Source organism: Neolamprologus brichardi, chromosome 14 (assembly GCF_056152115.1).
Source record: "Neolamprologus brichardi isolate AB-2024 chromosome 14, ASM5615211v1, whole genome shotgun sequence".
Classification (NCBI taxonomy): Eukaryota; Metazoa; Chordata; class Actinopteri; order Cichliformes; family Cichlidae; genus Neolamprologus; species Neolamprologus brichardi.
In genome coordinates this window covers 3,295,671-3,317,599 of record NC_142117.1, presented here as the reverse complement: position 1 = coordinate 3,317,599, position 21,929 = coordinate 3,295,671, and the positions used below count along the sequence as shown (strand labels likewise).

The 21,929-nt window shown below is 40.1% G+C and overlaps 1 protein-coding gene across 3 annotated transcripts in view; it reads left to right on the top strand.

The window, feature by feature from the left end:
• Window positions 1-19,132, top strand: part of LOC118455461 (uncharacterized) — a 40,959-nt gene extending 21,827 nt beyond the window's left edge. For all 3 annotated transcript variants that reach the window (XM_087850645.1, XM_087850644.1, XM_087850643.1), the window contains 8 exons: window positions 308-505; window positions 871-1,026; window positions 5,394-5,471; window positions 5,709-5,856; window positions 6,683-6,727; window positions 6,868-7,329; window positions 11,641-13,094; window positions 14,297-19,132. In XM_087850645.1, the coding sequence (XP_087706771.1) occupies window positions 308-505; window positions 871-1,026; window positions 5,394-5,471; window positions 5,709-5,856; window positions 6,683-6,727; window positions 6,868-7,329; window positions 11,641-13,094; window positions 14,297-14,344 (2,589 nt within the window). In that variant the 3' untranslated portion in view covers window positions 14,345-19,132. The remainder of the gene's footprint in view (window positions 1-307; window positions 506-870; window positions 1,027-5,393; window positions 5,472-5,708; window positions 5,857-6,682; window positions 6,728-6,867; window positions 7,330-11,640; window positions 13,095-14,296) is intronic.
• The last annotated feature ends 2,797 nt before the right edge of the window (window positions 19,133-21,929 follow it).

Below are 21,929 nucleotides of genomic sequence, written 5' to 3'. Positions count from 1 at the left end.
TCCCTACACAGCAACCTTCCGCACCATTCAAGTCATCATGGTATACAGTAACATGACATGGAGTTACATTCCTTGGGAGGTGCAAGTCAGGTTACATTGAAGGTTGCAGCGTAGTTAAAATTGGGCTCCAGTTATGCGTAAGTTACGATGCAATCTGACGCAGACGTATAATTCATTTGTTACTGTTCTAACCTTGTGTTGCTCTTATCAGTCTCATCAGAAAGACATTTCACTGCTCTTAAATTCAAGATGAGCTAATACATTTGTTGTTGTAGCCCACTGGACTGACTGAGTCCTGTCTTGCCAGATTCTATCTCTGCAGGCAGAGGAGGCACAGAAGGAAAGCCAAGTGGAGGAGTATGAGAGGGAGCTTTCCAGAGCCAGATGGAGGCTGAGGAAGCTAAGAGATGAGGTGAAACAGGCCAAGAGGAAAGTGGAAGAGGCTGGAGAGCGGAACAGTCCTCTGCAAGACTCAATCAGACAGTCTTATGAAGAGATCCTGCAGGTACAACGATCACTACAAGGATGTTTGAGTGCATCTGTCCATAAAGTGTTCATATCAATGATTTCTATTTTATTAATATCACGTATCCCTTAAAGCTTTGAAAAATGGACCATTTTTTTTCATTCAGCCATTTTCATCTGTCCATGACTGCACTAAGAAAGTGAATGAAGTAAATAACTATTCCCTTTTTTGGTAGGAATATTTTTTTTTCCTGATATCAGAGAAACACAAAAAAACATAATTTTTGCATTTAATTATCTCAAATAAAATATGTGTTGTAAAAAGAGGAAAACATGTATCTGGTTTCTTAAGTTTAACAATACGAGTTTTCATGTTCACCCCACTCCTGTGTGTGTTTCTTGCAGGAGGAGCACACCCTGTACTCTCTGTCAGGAGGTGCAGTCACTCCAGAAAGCCATCTGGATGAATCATCTCCTGCAGACACCACTGAAGATAATCTGCCTTCAATGCGGCCATGGGGAAGGAGCCAATCACTGCCCGCCTATGCTGACCTCATAATGGTAAATGGCAATGATGATGGCGAGTACACCTTACTGAATATGAATGACAATTTTCAAGTGTGATCTAAAAAAATACTGACAATTCCTAGAAGTGTGAGAACAGGCCTCAGTCGCTGTTAAGAGCACGAGGTTTAGAAACTATCATCTCCACATTCATTCACTGTGTTCTGAAAGCAGATTTCTCCAGTGTTCCTTAAAGGAACTACTAGCAGACAAACTGGACGCTGCGGAAAGAAAGCCCATGGCATGGATAGCTTTTTTCATGTATTTGGAAAATAAATATTTAGTCTTCTTTGACAAATAGATGTCGTTAGTCCAACAAAACTATAATGAATTGAATATTCTTGTATGGGAAATACACCTCTGGTCACAGAAGCTACTGTTTTTACAGATGTACATGGCTGCCTCTAATACACGTTATACAGCTGTGACCTATGTTTCTCTCTGGACACCATCTGTCAACTGTTTCAGATCATCTGCTCTGTATTAGTCCAGTCCTGGACAGTTGTTTCATACACTTCAAATAATTAATTAATTTTTTTTTCTCTTTCCGTACTCTCATGGATCTACAGTCTTTTATTCTGTGGAACTTAGAGAGATTCTTAGGCATGATAACATGACACACACTTCACCAGCAAAAAGAACAGCAGATCCTGGAAGTTTAAATACAACATATTTTACCTGCCGCTCACCTAAATCTTTGCAGGGAGCCGTTTGCAGTGGTGTAATAACCAGAGACCAAAGAGAGTCAGTGACACTCAGTGATTTCAAGCATCTACGGGTGTGAAAAACACTGGGAGAGGCAGGTCCCACATAAACTTTTCTCAGCTTTGAGACTTAGAGAGAGAGAGAAAGAGACTTTTTATTGTCATTGTGCAGTTTCTTGCACAGCGAAATTGGGTAGCTGGACCACAAAGTTGCAAAAGTAAAGAAGAGAAAACAATATACAGCGAGGGGAAAAAAATGCAATATATATGTGTACATATATGTGAGTGAACTATATACATGGTGTATTTATGGGATGTTAATTCCACTGAGACCAAAATATTGCACAAGACCAAAGATATTGAACAGAACATGGAAAGACCGAGATATTGCACATAGTTAATTAACAGCAGCTTCAGAGCGGTTGTGGTTTGAAAAATAATATCATCATATAAAAGCTGCTTTTTCTATTTACTTATCCATGTCTAAGATTTTAATTTGTTTCATGATCTGAAACATGAACGTTTTACACATATTCATAAATATTGCATTTGTCAAGATAAAAATCTGTCAAAAGACTGCACAGAATGTCCTCTTTTGTCTTTGTAACAGCAAAATGAAATAATAATAATAATAATAATAATAATAATAATAATAATAATAATAATAATAAAAACTGTGGGACCAGTGTTTCCCAACCACTGTGCCGTGGCACAATTACACTCTCCTCCACTAGAGGGCAGTAAAACTACCTGCTCTAATAAAATGGGTTGCCAACTGCCAGTAAAACAGAAGAAGGTGAAGAAGAAATTACATAATAGTCATGCTGTGAGATGGCACAGGGCGTAATAGCAATAGATAAATATTTGAAAAGAAACCAAAAATTATCAACATGCTTTTTGTGACATTTTTGTTTGGTGGTGTGATTTCTCTAATGTCAAATATGTGCCCATGGCTCCAAAAGGTTGGGAAACACTGAGCTAGAAGATGGCGGGATAGAAGAGCACACTCCCGACGTTCTAAAAATAGCACACGGCAACTTGATTTACCAAAGTTTCTTTTGTGAAAATAAGAAATAAGAGTGAGGCCTTCAAAATGCCAAAAAAAGAGGAAAAAAAAGAGGAAAAAATTGAAAGAAATCTATGCAACACAAGCTACACGAGGCAGATCTCACCTGCTAACAGCATCATGGAAGATAATGGCAAGCAAGCAAAGGCTAGTGGAGAACAACCAGAGAGCTAAATAAATTCAGAAAAGACAACAGAGAGGATAGTACAACAAACAAGAAAGTGGAAGAGGCTGAAGAAAGAATCATGAAACCCGAATACAACTTAATGAGGAAGCAGTAACTGAGATGATGAAAAAACTCGTCCTAAAGGGACGATCCAGAAGAGAAAACATTAGAATATATGGCATTAAAGAAGGATTGTAGGAGGAATCTCCATCAGTAGTGGATTTGCCTGACTCCACTGAGCTACAGGTGGAAAGAGCACACTGCACTCTGGTGCCAAAGCCAAATGTGGCGCCGCGGTCCATAGTTGTAAAGATGGCCAACTTCAGATTGAACGAAACAATACTGAAAGCAGAAACATGGATTTGGATGGATTTGAAACAGGATTAACAAAGATCATGATTATGCAGCTTGGGTTTTAAGTTGGCGAAGGGAATATGCAGAGGAGACCCACCTAAACTACAAGGAACAATGAAAAAAATGGGTTTTACAAATGTATTTTCATCATCTCATAATTCTGGATGAAGATGAGGAGTTTCCATCCTTTTATCAAGCAAACTGCATTTTGAAAAAACATTTGCAATAAGAGATAAGGAGGGGTGATTTATTTCAATAAGGGAAAACATTGAGGGGAATTCAATTACGCTGCTAAATGTGTATGCACCCCCTGGTAGCGACATCCATTTCTTCAAGAAAATTGAATTCGAGCATACTGAAAGATCCCCACATTAAAGAGCAGAGCCACTTTTATTTGGAAACTAATGACAATGGTGACGTGCGCCCGATGTTCCATGGGATGAAAAAGCAGCTCTAAAAGGAAGAATCAGAGCATCAAGAATCAAGTAAACAGCTGCTGGACATGTTTGCGAGGGAAGAAACAAACAAATATAGAGGCATTATTCCTGGCGTATACGATGGGCTTAAAAACATGGAAATACATTCAACTCTATTTATTAACGTAAAGTGGGAAATGAAGGGAGGAAAAATGGACAACATTATGGACATATCGATGGAAATGTAGCGGCTCACAGAAAGTATAGCGAGATATTTTATTACCCCTTACCAAATATCTTGCTGTGAGGGCAATTCACTGGGGAAATACTAAAGCAAACCATAGTCATGTCTGCTGGGATTGTATTAAAACGTAGTGGCAGGAAATACACAATGCAATACAACTTTAGGAAGTCATCTGCCTTTGGAGAGTAAAGTTAAATCTTTTGGACTAATGCCTGAAGGACCAAAGAGAGACAAAGATCTGTTTATTATTTTGTTGGTGGCAGTCAAGAGAGCCGTTACAAAAAAAGCTCTCACAGAAAGCCCAACTCTGAGCATGTGGATGGACATCACAGTAGACGTTTACAGGATGGAGAGAATGACAGCAGACGCCAGTTACAAGAGGAACCTGTTTACTTGATGCTGGAAGAAATGGATGGACTGTGATACTACACAGACCGGACTTTGACCTTGGATTGTACTAGTTCCTGTTTTTGTTTTGGGGTTTTGGTTTGTTTGTTTTGTTTTGTTTTTTTGGTTTTTGTGGGTCATACATGTAAAAAAAACAGGACATTTAGGCTTTTACTTTGTAACTACTGATTAAGATGAAAGTACACAGTATATTGATTGCTGAATTTCAATAAAAAGTCAATAACAAACACTCTTCTGTGTTATATTGCACTGTGACAAGTGCTATATAATGATCAATTTATACAGCACTTTTCTGCTCTTTCTGGGGTGACTGTAGCTCCGGAGGCAGAACAGATCATCTATTAATTTGAACATCGGTGGTTCAATCCCTGGCTGCTCCAGTCATGCCAAATATCCCTTTTCAAGATACTAACCCGAAGTTGATCACTAACACATTCAAATGTGTGGATGTTAAAAAGAAAAGAAAAAAGTGCTTGTGTGATTGAGGCAAGTTTTATAAAGCACTTTGAGTGAAGAGAAGAACCAGTCCATTTACCATTTCACTCATTTACGCACACATTCATGCTGCCATTTGTGCACTTGCACTATATCCGATCCAGTAGCTGTTTGGCATGAATTATCTTCTCATTTCCACATTTGGACTGGAGGAGCCAAGGCTTTTTAAAAACACTGCTTAACAAAGTTATTAGACCATAAAAAGATATTTATACAATCAAAACAAAAAACAAGTATTTTAGAAATCTATCAAAAATGAATATCTGTATTTAGCAGGGAAATATAGATATGAATTCACATGTTTTCTCTGGGGAGTCAAAATGTGGACTATTAGTGTGTGATCTGGAGTTGTTTGTGATCTTTTTTCTTCAGTGTATTATTCTATGTCTTTCATATTTATGCTGCAGTTTTCACAGCTTTTTATCATGGAGAATATATATATGTGTGTCTTGCGTTTTCTTTTCTGTGACATTTTAGTAACTATCTCTCTCTGTGCCTCCAACACCTGCAGGGGGGCAGTGGTTCACCTTTCTGCAATAATCTAGTCGGTACCAGAGAAGAAGATGACAGTGGGACCAGCTCACCAAAGGTAGCTTCGCTCTTACAGAACATGTCGTGTCATGCATAGCACGAATTATGTGCAAAACATTTTAGGCTAAAATCCATCCAAAAACTTGACATTGTAATTAGTGCTGACTTTATTGATATGAAATCAGTTAAAATTAATGTGTAACTTGGCAGCACCAGCTGTCACTAGTCAAAGGCATCCTCCTTAGTTTTGAACAGAGCCATGATGTTGTGACCTCTGGTTGTCATGCGTCCACAGATGGATAGGTCGGACATAGAGGATGGCCTGGAGGAAGGGGACCTCAACGCCGAAGGGGAAAACGAAAGAGACCAGGAAGAGTTCACTATGAACCCCAACCAGCTGGACTTCTACCAAGCCAACCCCTTCGCCCGCTGTCAGTGTGACCGTATGTAACAAATTCAGAGGCTGAGTTACTATTGCTGTCGTGGATTTCAGACTTTGGCACTTTTTTCTCTAATTTACTTTGACGGAGGTGACACGCATTGCTGGATTGGAGTGGGTATCCGTTCACTTTGCATTGCAGTACTGAAAAGTTAAGAAAAGTTGCATTTCTGGAACATCAGCCTGGCCCCCAGACAGTTAGATCTGAATTATTCAAATGCTGTGCCAATGCATCTTTCCAAGCAAATCACTCAAGAGTGTGACTTTGTTTGCTTGGGTAGTTTGGCATCAATTTGAAGAAGTGGTTGATCATTGCAATGCCTAATCTTCCTGTTAGAATATGAACATACTTAAGCGCTACAGCTACACTCAAAAGTGATGTAATTGAATTGTTTGAGGGTTAAGTGATTTGGCCTTAAGGTGGTAATTGGAACTGGACATGAACCATGGCAGCCAGAGGACTGGGAATCAGAATTGTTAAAATCCAGCCTCTGGGTTGGTGGAGACTACAGCTTTTTTCTGTCAGAGGGGACACAATTCATGCACAAGTAGAACTTTTCCCACTAGGACATCGGGCAGCTCTGATCCTTGGGCTGTGTATGTGGTTCAAACTCTGGAGTAGGAGAGGACTAGAGTAGGGGCTCAGAAAGTAAACCAACCCAAGCTGGGCGTCAAAACTCCTTCAACTCTGTCAGGCTGTGACATCGTGGGATAAATGATGATTGTTTTCTTTGGCAAACTAATCATATATGCTTTTGTTACCTGTACTTTTTGTTGCAGTGGTATTAATAAAGTACAGTGATTTCATTTCTTTTACACATGATTTATAGATGACCTCTTCAATGAAGACCTATTCCTTAAAACAGACTCATCTGGTGAGTTATAATAGACCACTAATCTAAACAGTAGTTGACATAAAGAGGCTCTTGTTCATTTTGTTGTTTTGTTACTCAATTTCAATACTGTTCTTAGCAAAATTTACAAGTATAAACTCTTTAAATGTTCTGATTTTCAGATGGCTTTGGTTCTGACCCTTTCAAAGGCAGCGACCCCTTCGCAGCAGATATTTTGTTTCCGTTGACGAATACTGGTGAGAGCACAGGAAATGCCGGTGACGAAGCAGACACCAGTCTGTCTTGTGTTGAAAACAAAGCTTCAACGGGAACTCAGTGCTTTGAGTCAGAATTCCCAGATGAAGACAGTGACATAGAGATTAGCTACAGTCGAGAGGACCTGGACACCATCGCTATGGGAGATGATTCTCATGGATTTAAACCCATTCAGAGTTCGTCAGAAGAGCTGGGGCCAGAGCCTATCCGAGGGTGGCGTTCCCAGGGACAGTATTCTGTGGAATCCGACCCTAATGGGTATGAGCTTGATCTCGGTGCTGTCTCCCCACCCTCCGACATAGAAGAACATAGTCTGGGATCTCTGGCTGGAGAGGCTATTACTCAGTCATCAGCAGGATTAGAACAAGGTAATTTATATTTTAGTCACACGCCCAGTTATCAAACATTCAGTTTTACTTTTTATTATTTTCATTTACAGTATCTCACAAAAGTGAGTACACCCCTCACATTTTTGTAAATACTTTGTTATATCTTTTTATGGGACAACATTGAAGATATGACACTTTGATACAATGTAAAGTAGTCAGTGTACATAACAGTGTAAATTTGCCCTCAAAATAACTCAACACACAGCCATTATTGCCTAAACTGCTGACAACAAAAGTGAGTACACCCCTAAGTGAAAATTTCCAATTTGTGCCCAATTAGCCATTTCCCTCCCTGGTGTCATGTGACTCATTAGTGTTACAAAGTCTCAGGTACAAATGGGTAGAAGGTAGGGCTGGGCGATATGGCCTAAAATTCATATCGCGATATAATTTGAAGCATGTGTGGTAACGATATATATCACGATATATTCTTTTCTTCTGTATAACGTATTTTCCACACTTAAGATCCTTTAATTTTCTCAAAAATCGAGAGTGTGCCTTATGTATGAATTCTGGTTGTGCTTACTGACCTCGAACCGATTTTGGCTGCAGAAATCTGTTTAAAAATGTTTTAGTACAACTTTGGTAAGCCGCACTGCTTGATGGATTGTCAGAGCATTACGGCTGCCGTAGTGAGGAGCTTCACGGAGTAATCTGGGTCCAAAACTCCGTCAGCTTCAGGTCCCAAAGTCAAACGAACACTAAGAGTTAAAAACGGTCTAAATTCTTTCATCTTTAATTAAATCATCAGTGTTGCTGCTTTACCAGGTGTAACAATTAAGTTTAACATCCAGGCATCCATGAAAACAGAATTTATTAAATTTAATGGAGTTAGAAGTTAACAGGAAGTTAGCTCGCTAGTTTACACCTAAACATGTTGTGCTACGTGATCGCTAGCGACACAGCTATGTTAGCATAACGTTAGCACAGTGAAGCTGGAGGATGAACGCCAACTTTTTTCCACTCGATAAAAGTTAACGTGAGGGATTCTGGTGGTCAGGGACAAATGCAATCGCATAGCAGGATGCTATACACGGGCCAAACTTCAGTCAGGAGAACAACTGAGATTATTCATCCACAATACGAGGTTAGTTATTAATATACTGCAACAACATGGGAACAGAGCAGCTGCAGAGAATTCAGCATTAATGAATCAATGTTACGGAAGTGGAGGAAGCGCAGTTTTTGGCTTTCCCCATATTTCAAAAGTGCTTCATCTCTTTGCTATGACTGTCGCCCGCCATAATTTGCAGATGATAATGGTTGTAGCCGCTGCAATGCTTTCGACCAAAACAGGCGCAGCTTGATGACATCATCAACATGCGCTATCGCGATAGAGCGATATAGTCAAAATCTCTATCGTTGGCCAAATTTATATAGTTTCTATCGTATATCGTTTATATCGCCCACCCCTAGAAGGTGTGTTGTCGCAAATGTGACCAAATTATTCAATGGTGCAACTAAAAAAAATCCTAGGTCTCACCAGTGTGACCAACTTTTCGAGTAAAAAAAATAAAATAAAATTCTCAGCAACTCTGAAAGTCTCCATGTGGTCAACAACTGACACACATTATGCGCCTATCGTGGTCTAAACCAATCAGAGATAGTCAGGGGCGGGACCTCTCTGATTGGTAGTTGTCCTTCGTTTGTACGTTTGAAAGTGCAGGCAGATAGAGAGAGGTCAGTAGTTTGAATAAAGCGATATCGATTCATTAAATCCTGAATCAGCTTTTAAATATTGTGATATCCTAGAACTCAGGAACCCCGGAGACCATGTTGACCTCACAGTCACTTCTTTATTACATTGAACTGGGGCATGCGCCACACACACTGACACCACTCCTCAACAACGTTTGCCCCCTGGTGGACAAATCCTTGTTACAACATAACAAATATAAATGTATTTTGCCAGAAACGCCAGAATCTCAGGTTAAAACTCACAAAACTATTTCAACAAACAGCAAATGAGAGCAGGAAAACGGATTCTGCACAAAGAAGTAAACACAGACCCGACGCATCAGAATCAGCTTTCTCACCCGAGGGCACGGACACGCCGTCGGGGCTGAAAGCCGACAGCTCACTGATTCTGATGCGTCAGGTCCGCGCTGTGTTTACGTCTTTTTTGCGCGAGATTCTGAGCTGCAGGTTTTATCTCTCTCCAACCAAAATTCACTGAACCAGCAACAAAAGAAGATCCAAACTACGCTTCACATTTGAAAAACATCGTCATTTACATTTTTCATTCGCTTATTACCCACCAGTCTACCGTCCTTTTTTTTATTGACTTAAATGGCTGCAAACTAGAAAGCCTAATTTTTGCTGTTCAATACTGAAATTTTTTTAAATTAAAAATTATGCAATATTGCAAAATATTTTTAAGTTTATCTGCTATAAAAAGCCAGGCCAGGAAAATCTCCTTCATGTTTTTCTGTGTTTTATCCTCAGTTACTTTCACACAAAGGCATCTGCTGTGATGCTCACACCTCTGATGAAGTCTCACATTTATCAGTACTGATAAATGATCAGAATTATAATATTTCTGACTGTCTGAGGCTAAATTGAATCGAATCGGGACCTTGTGAATTGGAATCGAATGGATAATAGAAATCAGTGATGATACCCAGCCCTAGTGAGCAGCCTAGGCCCGACAGAAGTGGATGTAGCTGTGGGTAATGAGAAAAGATGAGAACGATTGATAACTTTTTTGTTAAGTTAAGGCCTGATCTGTCTGAAATTCATAGCCAGCTCTTACATGGAGCCATCAATCTTTGAATGCTGAAAAAGCAGCAGTGTATCCAGGAAACACATTATATGCTGCAATAAATGCACTGCCCATGTCTCCCCTCTCTCCATTGCCTTTCAGTGGCAGGCAGCAGCAAACAGGTCGTCAGAGGAGGCTGATGTGATGATGAAGTTTAACATTACCTACGGTATTGCCAAAGAGTGCCAAAGCACTTTAAGCACAAGCAGTTTGTCAGTAACTTATCTTGTAGAAATGTGCTCCAAATAAAGAACTTTGTGTTGACAAGATTTTTAGTTAATCATTTACACATTAATAGTGTCTGTATGGACAGCAATTCCAAGACAAACTTATTTGGTTCAGATGGTGTGTAGCGGCAACCAGGCGGAGTACAAAGACAAGTGTGTCTTGCCTACAGTCAAGCGTGGTGGTGGGATGTTTGGATGGATGAGTGCTGCTGGCACTACAGTTGATTGAGGGAACCATCCTTAGATGGAAGGTGGAGGAGTGAAAGGTCTCTAACAACCACCAGATCCATGATGTCATCATGGAGGAGTGGAAGAGGATTCCAGTAAACAGGGTTAAGGCAGTGTTGGAGAATAATGGTGGCCACACAAAATATTGACACTTTGGGCACAGTTTTCACTTAGGGGCATACTCACTTTTGTTGCCAGCAGTTTAGACATTAATGGTTGTATGTTGAGTTATTTTGAGGGAACAGCAAATTTATACTGTTATCCAAGCTGTACACTGACTACTTTACACTTTATCAAAGTGTCATATCATCAGCATTGTTCCATGAAAGGATATACTGAAATATTTACAAAAATGTGTCTCACTTTGGTGAGATACTGTGCATGTGCATATACTGATGCTGGAAGTCAGTTTCCTGCTTAAGTGGTGTCTGCTTTAGGAACACATTTCCATTACACAAAAAAGTTTCAGACTGAATTTCTTTTCTAAAACGGCAGCCATCAGTGCTCCTCAGCCTCCTACACCTGAATGTGAAAATCCTATGTGGCTTTGAGGTGACGGTAACCAGGATTCAAACTCATCTGAGATTTTTAGTAGATGCACCTATACTATAAATTAGAACATTCTAGATCACATTTAGAAGATTTTCAGAAAACTTGACCTCTGACCTTGACCTTGAGGTCGAGGTCACTGGGATACAGACTTAAGAGAAGTTTAGATACCGATGGTTTCAGTTTGAAAATCCTACATCGCCTCGTTCTCAAGTTATCGCATTCACAAACTCGGGTGTCCACAGCGCCCACTCAGAGGCCTTTAGGGGAAAAGATATGCCCCCTATTGTTTTACATGTTGCATGTGATGAAAATTTAAATTAGTATCACAAATCTTTATTCTGTGAAAATGGATTGACAGCATTTCTGAACATTGACTACGTTCAATTTTGAGCAGTATAACTGTCTTTATAAACTTTAAACCTTTGAATATTGTATTATTTCAGACTCTTAATGTCTTAAAATTGTGGTCTTGTAACAGGGTCATAATTCTATTCTTAACTACTCACTGTATATTTCTGCTAGGTGAGTGTCGTGGTTTGACTCAAGCTGTTGGCGAACCTGTCCTGTTGGAGCCCGGTTGGACAGGCAACAGAGAGGAAACTTTGCCCTGTGATGTCACTTGCAGTCAGCAAACAGAACAGGTTAGGGACATCAAAGAAGAAATCCAAATCCCTGCTGTTCCACAGAACTCACTAGAGTCCCAGAACATTTTCACTCAGCCTGACTCACATCAGAACAGCCTTGAGTTGAACTATGAACCAACCAGTCAGTCTTCCTTTGACCCATATGGCTTTAAACTCAGCCCAGAGCATTCTAGTCACACTCTTTTAGACCCTGATGAAGATGAGTTGAGTCCAGAACCTCCTGACGATGATCTGACCTTTGACCCTGAACCCTGCTCTTCTCAACATCAGCTGAACTTTGATGCCTACGGGTTTGACATTACCTCCTCCCAGATGATACGGGACTTTGATCCTTATGGCTTTAAGCTGAGCCCTGAAGAAGAGAACCAGGAAGTGTTGGATCCCTGTGGCCATGACAACCAGGATGCAATAGACCGTTGTACCAATGACAACAATGAGCAAAGAAAGCTCTCAAGCTATAATAACCCAGAAATACTGAAACCTCATACCCATGAAAACCAAGAAGTGCTTGAAAATGATAGCCACAATAACCAGGAATTTCTAGATTTGTGTAATAATGGAAACCAAGAAGTGCTGGAACCATCTAGCCTCGAAAACAGGGAGGTGGTTAACCATAAAAACCAAGTCCTGGAACTCTGTAGTCACAACAATCAAGAAGTTGTGGACCTCTGTCGGAATAATAGCGGTGAGCAATTACTTGAACCTTGTGACTGTCAAAACCAAGAAGTGCTGGAACCTCATAGCTTTGGCAGTCAGGACGTCCTGGACTTCTCCTATCCTACAAATCAGGAAGTGTTAGATTTAGATAGCCATGGTAACCAGGAAGTTTTGGATTTTAATAGCAAGGAAAACCAAGGCGTGCTAGTTTCAGGTAGCTACAATAAGCAGGAACTTCAGGAAAATCAGGAGTTACCTGACCAGGAGGGGTTGGACTTGTTGAGTACAGACATTTTGCCTGAAGCAAACAATCAGTGCATTCTGGAACCAGAACACGATGTCAGTTCTGTTAATGACAGCTCAGATAGTGATGTGGCATCCGAAAATATGCTGGGACTGCAGCTCAGTAACCCCAGTGTCTGCACCTCGAATACCACAAATACTAGTACTTTAAACACGGCCATCAGTAGCATGTCTGCCAGCCAGGACCTTAATTCGTCTGCTGCCCTGATCCACCACAACCTTTTAGAAGGTGATCTCGGTTCAGTGTTTGGGGCTGGAGGATACATTGGATGTCCTGATGTAGCTGATGACCTAGAGCCATTGCAGAGAAGGCAGACTAACCCAGTACCAGAGCCAGTACGACCAGTTAGGCCTCCTCGACCATCTCTCAGGGTAAGTTGGACGTTATTTTTCTTAACTTATTATAGCATTAAATCGATGGCCAGTTAGTTTGATATATCCTGTGTAATCCTAATTTCAGGTTTACTGCCCTTACTTTATTTATTTTTTGCTTTTATTTGGCCCATGATTGTTGACATTTTGTAGAACTTGGAGATTAAGAATAAATACCCAACATTTAATATTAATATAATTCAAGCCGCCATTAATGTGTTAGGGTTAGGGATTTATTTTTTAAATATGTTATGTGTTAAATTTGAACTTTGAGTTGAAATAATTACAACTGTAAATATTTCTCAAGAGTAGAACCAGGTATTTAGTAATTTTAGCAAAGTTAGAAGTAGAATAGCAACCATTCACATTTTTCTGATCTGATACTTTGTGACTATCTGCTAATACACATCAATGTATCAGTGTTAATAAGCCGTTTTCCTCATTGTGAGACTGGCCATAACTACTGTATATCTGGCTCCATTTGAACACCTAACTTAATCCTAAGAGAATACATTTACTGGATTGTTGGTATTTATTTGTGAAATAATAAATGAGAATCAGATAAATACATGAAAAAAATCTTTTTGGCTTGATTGATCCAATTTAACTGTCAGACTATGAATTGGCTCCCCAATATTCCATCCAGGCTTTGAACCAATATTTGATTCAAATGTCGCATCATTGCATCCCTAGCTAGAATTATAGTTGTACTGTTAGTCAGCTATTCCATTAAACTGCTCCAAAGTCCAAAACCTTTCAAACTTCTTACAACGTTGAGATGAAAAACATTTCTTGTAGGGGTTGGACAATATGCCAAAAGTTTCCATCCAACAGCCAGAAATTGTTGATATATTTATTGTTGGTTTGTGGTGCCATGCATACATGTTTTTCTTTGTACTGAACATTAATTCTGGTTTCTTTGGCTAATGGTTTGCACCACTGCACCACATGGTTTACCTGCTGCTGAACGGCAGGTAAAATGGCCAGAAACCAAATTCCAGAACTTATCTTAAAGAAAATCTTTTTTCATTTTGTTTGAAGTTCAAATGATTATTTAAAATAACTGTTAAAAGTCAACGTGCCTCTCGAACAAGTGTAATTTAGATGAATATATTATCAGCTGCTTTGTGCATAGAAAATAAAAAAAGAAAACATCTACTTAAAAACATCTACTTAAAAACGTCTACTTTCATGTGTTTTAGGCCAAGGACAAGGCCCAGTCCCAGACTCAGGTCATCGATTTAAAGTGATTTCTCACCATGAAGCATTCAAGTGAGGTTCACTGTGTCAGCACGGTTCCTGTGATGACAACAAGGCAAGAAGTGAAGATGATAAGGAATAAAGTACGACAAAGGGAAATGCAATGGAGGAAAAATGACTAAAGAGCAAGAGCTCATTCTGGTGTTAATTATCACAGTAAATTAGTTCAGGTTAATCAGAGGAGAAACAATGGAAGGCAAGATGAAAAAACGACCAGGAACCAAATGATAAAAAAGATTTCCTGATTATTATATTAAGAAACATGATTTTATCCAGTTTATTTATTTACATCTGTCAAGGTTGCAAACGACTGTCTGACTTGTCTTTTTATGATTTGATGAACTGAAGAAGGTTTTGACAGACCTGACTGGTCTGAAGTGAAAATAATGTCCATGTTTGTGATGTGACATACAGTAAATATTAGGACATATGTTACAAGACTTCAAATAGATAAACTGTATATAAATGATACAATGTAATCTGCTGTTGTGGTTTTGAGATTATCTATCCAATTAGTAGTTTAGATCTAAGTTGCATATGAACTGTAGAGAGTTTATAGTCGGATTTACCAATGAGCGCATATCCACGCTCACAACAGTGTTTTCACACATCATTTAAGAGGCTCCTTAAAGAGAAGCAGTGGTTCACTGCCATTCTAGGCTGGATTCTTCAGTTTCACCAGTGACAAAGCACGACTGATGGCTGTGGTCAGGTGTGTGCTTTGCTACATGTGTAGCACGCTCAGTAGTGACGCGATGCCGCCCATGTTTATAATTGGACTGTAGCTGAAAAGATGGCCACTTCATTCTTTGTTCCAATTTCATACTGCACACTAATGCTGCAAATAAAAACTATGCAGGGGTTTTGGTTGTGTACTGTTAGTTAGGTAGTTACAGACGTAACTACCTAACTAACAGCGCAGGCTGCCAATTCTTTCTTTTGTTTGGTAGCAACAAAGAAAAAAGCAGTAAAGCTGTGTCCACCCAGGACATGTGGGTGTGGTTTGGTGAGCAATGAAAGTCAGCGACATTGTCTGACTTCAAGTGGCGCTGGGCAAAAAGCCCAGGATGAACTTTACTCATGTTGGAGGCCACTGAAGTGACTGACATTCGACAGGGATGTAATTGCATGAGGTCACCTAGGCAACCACAGCCTGGAGCGTCTACTAGTGATCAGATCTCAGCTTGAGTGGAGCGCTGGGGTGGGGACACAACACCAAGAGACAGATAGATACATCTGAGTGGAAGAGCAGTGATGTGGAAAGACTATTGCCTTCTCCCGTTGTCATCAGTATTAAGCTCTTGTATTTTTGTCTCTCCCTCGTAATGTAATTAATTTTACTACTGCTGATATTTAAAGACACCAGTGCAGAAGTACTGTATGTAACTTTCAGAAAGCAGTTTTTTCTGTCCAGCAGAGAAAAGAGACAAGTTTATTGTTAAGCTTTAAAAACAATACCTATTTTCTTTATTACACATATTTAACTTGTGTCACGAAAAGACAAACTGCACAATATATCCAGTGATCTTTTTTTAAACTCAAATGTTACTGCTAATTAATCCCCTGTTAGTACTCATCTTTTTATAGCACTGCCAGTGAAACTTTATGAAGTAATTAAGATATGTTTTCATTTGTGAATGGCGCACACAAAGTCGAGCAGATTTACAGTGGTAAGACAGATCTGAGCGTTTCATTGGTGTAAACATCTTTGCTTAGGAAGCGTGGAACCAGGACACAGCGGGGGTAAATGTGGAGTGGGTCCGGCACCGGTGCCGCTGTTACGCTGCCCATCCGGCAGTTTCTTCCACAGGTCTGATAAGTTTACTGTGATCAGACTAAAGTAGTCCGAACTAACAGTGACGCCACAGCCAAAGTACAAAACAGAAATCTGTGAGCTGATCACGTTCTGTAGGTTAATCACTCCCAGAGACCTCTTCGACACTGTTATATCATTTTCAGGTTATATTAGATATCTAATTATATATAAAACACTGTTATTCCTTTTGATTGTACCCACACGAGGTCACACGCACAACTGCTTTTTAACAAGTTCATGATATTTACTGGTATGGTAGCAGAGCATCAGTGTAACCAGTTCATTTATTCCTCTGAGCACCCAAAGCCTGTTCTACTGCAAGCATCATTTAACCATCTGCACTCACATTCACACAAGCACTTTTCTTCTACACCTGAGAGCTTTTCTCTAACAGTCACATACACATTGAACTTGGGGTTCAGTGTTATTTCAACTTGCAGACGGGAGGATGAAATCATCTTCCTCCTGAGCCAACCTGAAGTACAACTCCAAAAAGTTTGCATGCTGTGTAAAATGTAAAATAAAACAGAATTCTTTATTCATGATAGAACGCAGAAAGCATATCAAATGTTTAAACGGAGAAAACATATCATTATAAGAGAAATATGTAATATTTTAATTTGATGGCAGCAGCACATCTCAGAAACAGGGTCGTGCTTCCCACTCTGTAGACTGGGAGAGGAATGCTGTCCCATTCTTGTCTGATAGATATTTTTACTTTATGATGCTCCACCAGCTGGTAACAGCAAGGACTCTTCTACTATGAAGGCTTTCCATGAAACACAATCTGGATGGGAGTATATGCTGCTCTAAAACTGCCAACTCCAGAGGCACTAACGCACTGCCACACCATCACAAATTCAGGTTTTTGAACTGAGCACTGACAGCAAGTCGGATCGTCTGGAAGACGCAGTGTCCATGTTTTCCAATTTCAAATTAAAATTTCTTCACTCTGCTTCAGTTTTAAATGAGCTTTGGTCCAGAGATGATGGCACAGTGAGCTGTGTTCACAGACAGTGATGGAAGTGTTCGTAAGCCCATGCACTGATTTCATAACAGCATCATGTCTGCTTGAGGACCTGAAGATCAGCTGCATCTAATGTTGATTTTCAGCCTGGTCCCTCATGCACAGATTTCTCCAGATTCTTTGAATCTTCTGAACTTTGGATGATGAGATTTTCACAGTCTTTACTATTTGTTGAGGAACATTACTCTGAAATTGCTCTAAAATGTTGTTGAAGCACTTTTTTGCAGATCTCTCTCTCTCTCAGATGTTCTCTTTTTCCCCAGTCCTGTTACTGACCTGTCACCAGTTAGCCTAATTACGTATAAAATGTTTCTTTTTTGCGTCACTTACTTTTTCAGTCTTTTGCTGCCCCATCCTAGCTTCTTTGAAACATGCTGCTGCCATCAAATTCAAAACTGATTTGTTTTTACATGGTAGTACAAACATCATGAGTGTAAGTCTACCTTTACATGGCACTGATTCAGTTCACACAAAGCTCAGTTCAGCCTACCTCACTCTTTTACCATGAAGCAAGTATTCCATGACTTTCATATTTGTAGATATGTACATGAACTCGCATTTTCTTTTGCTTGTACAATGGTACACATCATATAGCAAAGACACCTGCTTCAAACGAGATGCTTCCACTGAATAACTAGAACGGTTCCATTGAAAATGGAAGAAAACACGAGCTGGTTCACGAGTTAACATCAAGGGTCTAATCATTTTAAACAGAGCCAGAGCTAATTTAATATAAAAGAGTCAGCGAGACCCCGAAGACCAGCAATCGTCACCTTACCTTATATTCAAAGTTCTTACTTCCAGTTAAACGATTACTGATGTGTCCCAAAAGTGCATTCTGTTCATCTGGACGTTTTCAGTGGGAGAAATGTTTCGTCACTCATCCAGTGACGTCTTCAGTCTCAGCTGACTGCAGGTTTCCCCAACCTTATAAACAGTACATTTGCACAATGAGTGAAACTAGCACCAGTGAAGGACCAATGGGCTGAGAGATCAGTTCCTGGATCATTAATATGCAAACTGTCATGACCATTCATCAAAGACCACTGATCAATGGCCATGAGTACCATATGCATGGCATGCATCGAGACATTATTGACGTGCGTTTTGCAGTTTTCCTATGCATTTTGGTCTTTTGTCCATGGAAACCATGTGGGTGCAGCATAATGTGAGGGTGCACACCTTTAAAGGATATTTAGATCTAATGTGTGTTTCTGTGTCATTTAGTATCAAGTTATTGGCAAAATCTAAACCGTGTTGGACAAATCTACTAGCGTGAATCACAACACTTCATATACAAGCACAGTGCTCCATGTATTTGCTTTGTTTTCAAATGTGCAATCATGTGTAAAGAAAACAGAACATTTAGAAGACTTATGTTGTTCATTTGTTGCATTTTGGAGCATAATTAGTTACATACACAACACTAAAATAACAGTTTGCACACTGCCAGCCTGTTACTACACCACAGAAACTGTGACGTATTGAGCATGGTCTGCTGCAGACAACTGGATTATCTTTTTCAGAAAGCTAAATCTATGCTGTCTCAAGCTAATAGACTGTAAACCTAAGCTGCCCGCTGGAAGCTTCAACAGCAGTTTCCTGTCTGACTGCCGCCCCCCGACTCATCCACCAGTGGTTGTACTGGCGGATGAGAGTGCATCGTACCATGATGTGCTTACAGTTAAGCATATTCCATATAAAGTAGTCTCACACATACACAAGCATGCATCATTACAACCAGTAACATGTGATTTAAGATGGTGCAGCATTGTCTCTCATGTGATAAAAAGCAGGTTTGCTCAAAATGTCTTTTTGTGGTGTAATAAAATAGCAAAGCTGGAGCTCCACAGTGTGCTAGCTGTTCATTTGTTATTCATTCATCTTTGGCCCAGAAGCTGCCCTAATTCTTACGGAGCCCCGCAGAGGACATGGGAGAAAAAAAAATTAAGACGGACTTTTGCGAGATCTCGCAAAAGTTTTGCGAGATCTCGCAAAACAAACTCGGGATCTCGCAAAAGTTTTGCGAGATCTTGCAAAACAAACTCGGGATCTCGCAAAACTTTTGTGAGATCTCGCAAACGTTTTAGCCGCATTCTTCGGACGCTGGTTCCTCCCGGAACACCGCTTTCCCGTAGTAGTAGGTCTCGACCTCCCATTAGCTTCGAGCTAATGGGAAGAATGCGGCTAAAACTTTTGCAAGATCTCGCAAAAGTTTTGCAAAAGTTTTGCAAAAGTTTTGCGAGATCCCGAGTTTGTTTTGCGAGATCTCGCAAAACTTTTGCGAGATCCCGGGCCTTTCTCAATATGCGTACTTGTGCGTACTTGCGTTCTCGTGTACTCGTGATACGTCATCAGTCGGAGACCAAGTACTGTTCCAATTCGAAGTACGCATCAAGCCGAGAACGCGAAAAAGTCCCGGATGTGTTCTCGCTCCGCCTGTTTTATCGAGCATGCATCGGTGGTGACTTGTGTGGACTTGGTACAGCTAAATATCCCAGAATGCATTTCGTCCAAAACTCAAACGCGGCAATGGCGGACGAGCGGGGCTAAAAACTTTTAAATATTACTCTTTCTGGGTCACAAAATAAACTTTTAAGTTCTTTTCAAGCGAGAATGCAGCTGTGTAAACTTCAAATATCTGCTCGATTTATCAAGATATCATATATTTCCAAACGAGCTCCGACGTTTTCGGAGACGTCTGTGACCCGCCAGCTCCATAGCAGACAGCGAGGTTGAGGATTATTACAGCTGGCGAGAACAGCGGACTCCCGGCACATCGTTGTACACTATTTTTATTAATAGAGATTTCACTACTGAGGTTAAACATGATATATAAGTCACTTAGATCACTTCTAAATGTTAATGTTTGGTTTATTTCAGTGTTTTATTTGTTCCTGAGTAAACCGGTTTGGCTGTGATTAAAGTTCAGCTTCATAACATATTAATCACAGTTAAATTAAGGACGGCAGTAAAAACTCCGGACCTGTGACATCATCAAGTACGCTGATGTTCCAATTGTACAAATCGCGAGTCCGTGCTCGCGTTCTCGGCGAGTCCGTACTCCCGTGCGTTCTCGGCGAGTACGTACTCGTCGAGAACGCGAGTATGTACTCGCGTACTTGAGAATTGAGAAAGGGCGCCCGAGTTTTTTTTGCGAGATCCCGAGTTTGTTTTGCAAGATCTCGCAAAAGTCCGTCTTAATTTTTTTTTTTTCTCCCATGTCCCCTGCGGGGCTCCGTAAATTCTTGTGTGGATGTGTGTAGATTTTTGTAGTTATGCATATAAACTTACCTCAAATATTGGTGTCACAGCTGCCCATGTCAAATAAAAATGAAAGTCAGTTTCTGAGTTTGAAAAATTGAATGATGCAGTCAAAATAATGTCGTCCTCACAATGTGAAAACTTAAAAAGAAGAATATCTGCAAACATGAGGGTATTGTTCTAAAATGCATTTGTGAATAACAGTAGTGATAAATCTCAAGGTGGTAGAAGCTTTACTGACCACTTTGAACAGATCTCTCTACGGTTTTCTTCTCCGCCTGGAGAATGGATCTCAGTCCTGATAGTCTCATGGAGATACATATTAATATGTATCTCCATGTTTGGACTATCAGTCAATAACATCATTTAGCAAGAAACATTTATCAGTAGAGTTTAAGTATCTTAAGTATCTGCAGGTGGAGCCGTCGTCCTGCTTAAACCATGTTTTGTTTTTTACTCTCCCAATAAGCTACGACATCTTTCATTAAAAACTGCTACTGGTACAAATGAAGTGTGACAGTTTCATAAAAAGATGCTAAGCAGAATTAGAGTAAGCAGAATTCCCCGCAAATTATCCACATGTCAGGAGAAAATCTCAGCAGACTGCCACTCTCCAGGGCTAAAGTATGTTTTAATCGATTGCCAAGGTAACATCCAAAAAAAGCAAAAATGCATCACTGTACATAGACACATGTAGCGCACACTAAAAATGACTCTGCAATCAGTTTTATTATAAACACAGACAGCCGTCCATATCTCTGATTTAAAATATCTATATATTCATTTTAGCAGCTGCTTTTATTACCCACACAGGATAAGAATATTAGCCAAAGCATTGGCAGAGCTACTGTTCAGAGAGGCACACATCAAGTTCCCTGTGGAGCTTTTCATTCTTTGCAGCGTTGAATGAAGTGTTTTCTACGATGTATATGTACGTGCTCCGAAGCCATGGTCGAAGGACAGCATATTCAGAAGAAATTCTGCGTTTTGTCATGATGCAGCCATGGTTTATTGTGATGATGATTCATTTATGTCTAATGTGCAATTTGGTGTCTTAAATGTGTGATGAAAAAAACTAAGAAATAAAAGTCATCTGCAAGCTTTTCCATCTCTATTGTCTGTTCCTGCTACCGATACAAAGCGAGAACTATCAGATGAGCCTGTGAGTCAGCACTTGGCAATGGTGGGAAAAAGGAACTCCCTCATCGTGTCCAAATTCATGGCTGCTTCCTCCTGAGGCCGCATTTGTAGACCGATTACATCACAGCGACGCGCCGAAGGCTGTCCAAATTCGTAGACTCCTCTGAATGCAGCCAAGAAATGCGTCCTCCTTTTCCTCGAATTTGAAGGATGGGTCGGGTGTGTCCTTCGTGGCCTACCATATCCCAGAATTCATAGTCCAGCCAAACTCCAGTTTCCAACAATGGCGGCCGCTACTAAGTTTTAAAATTACTCATACTAATCTTTC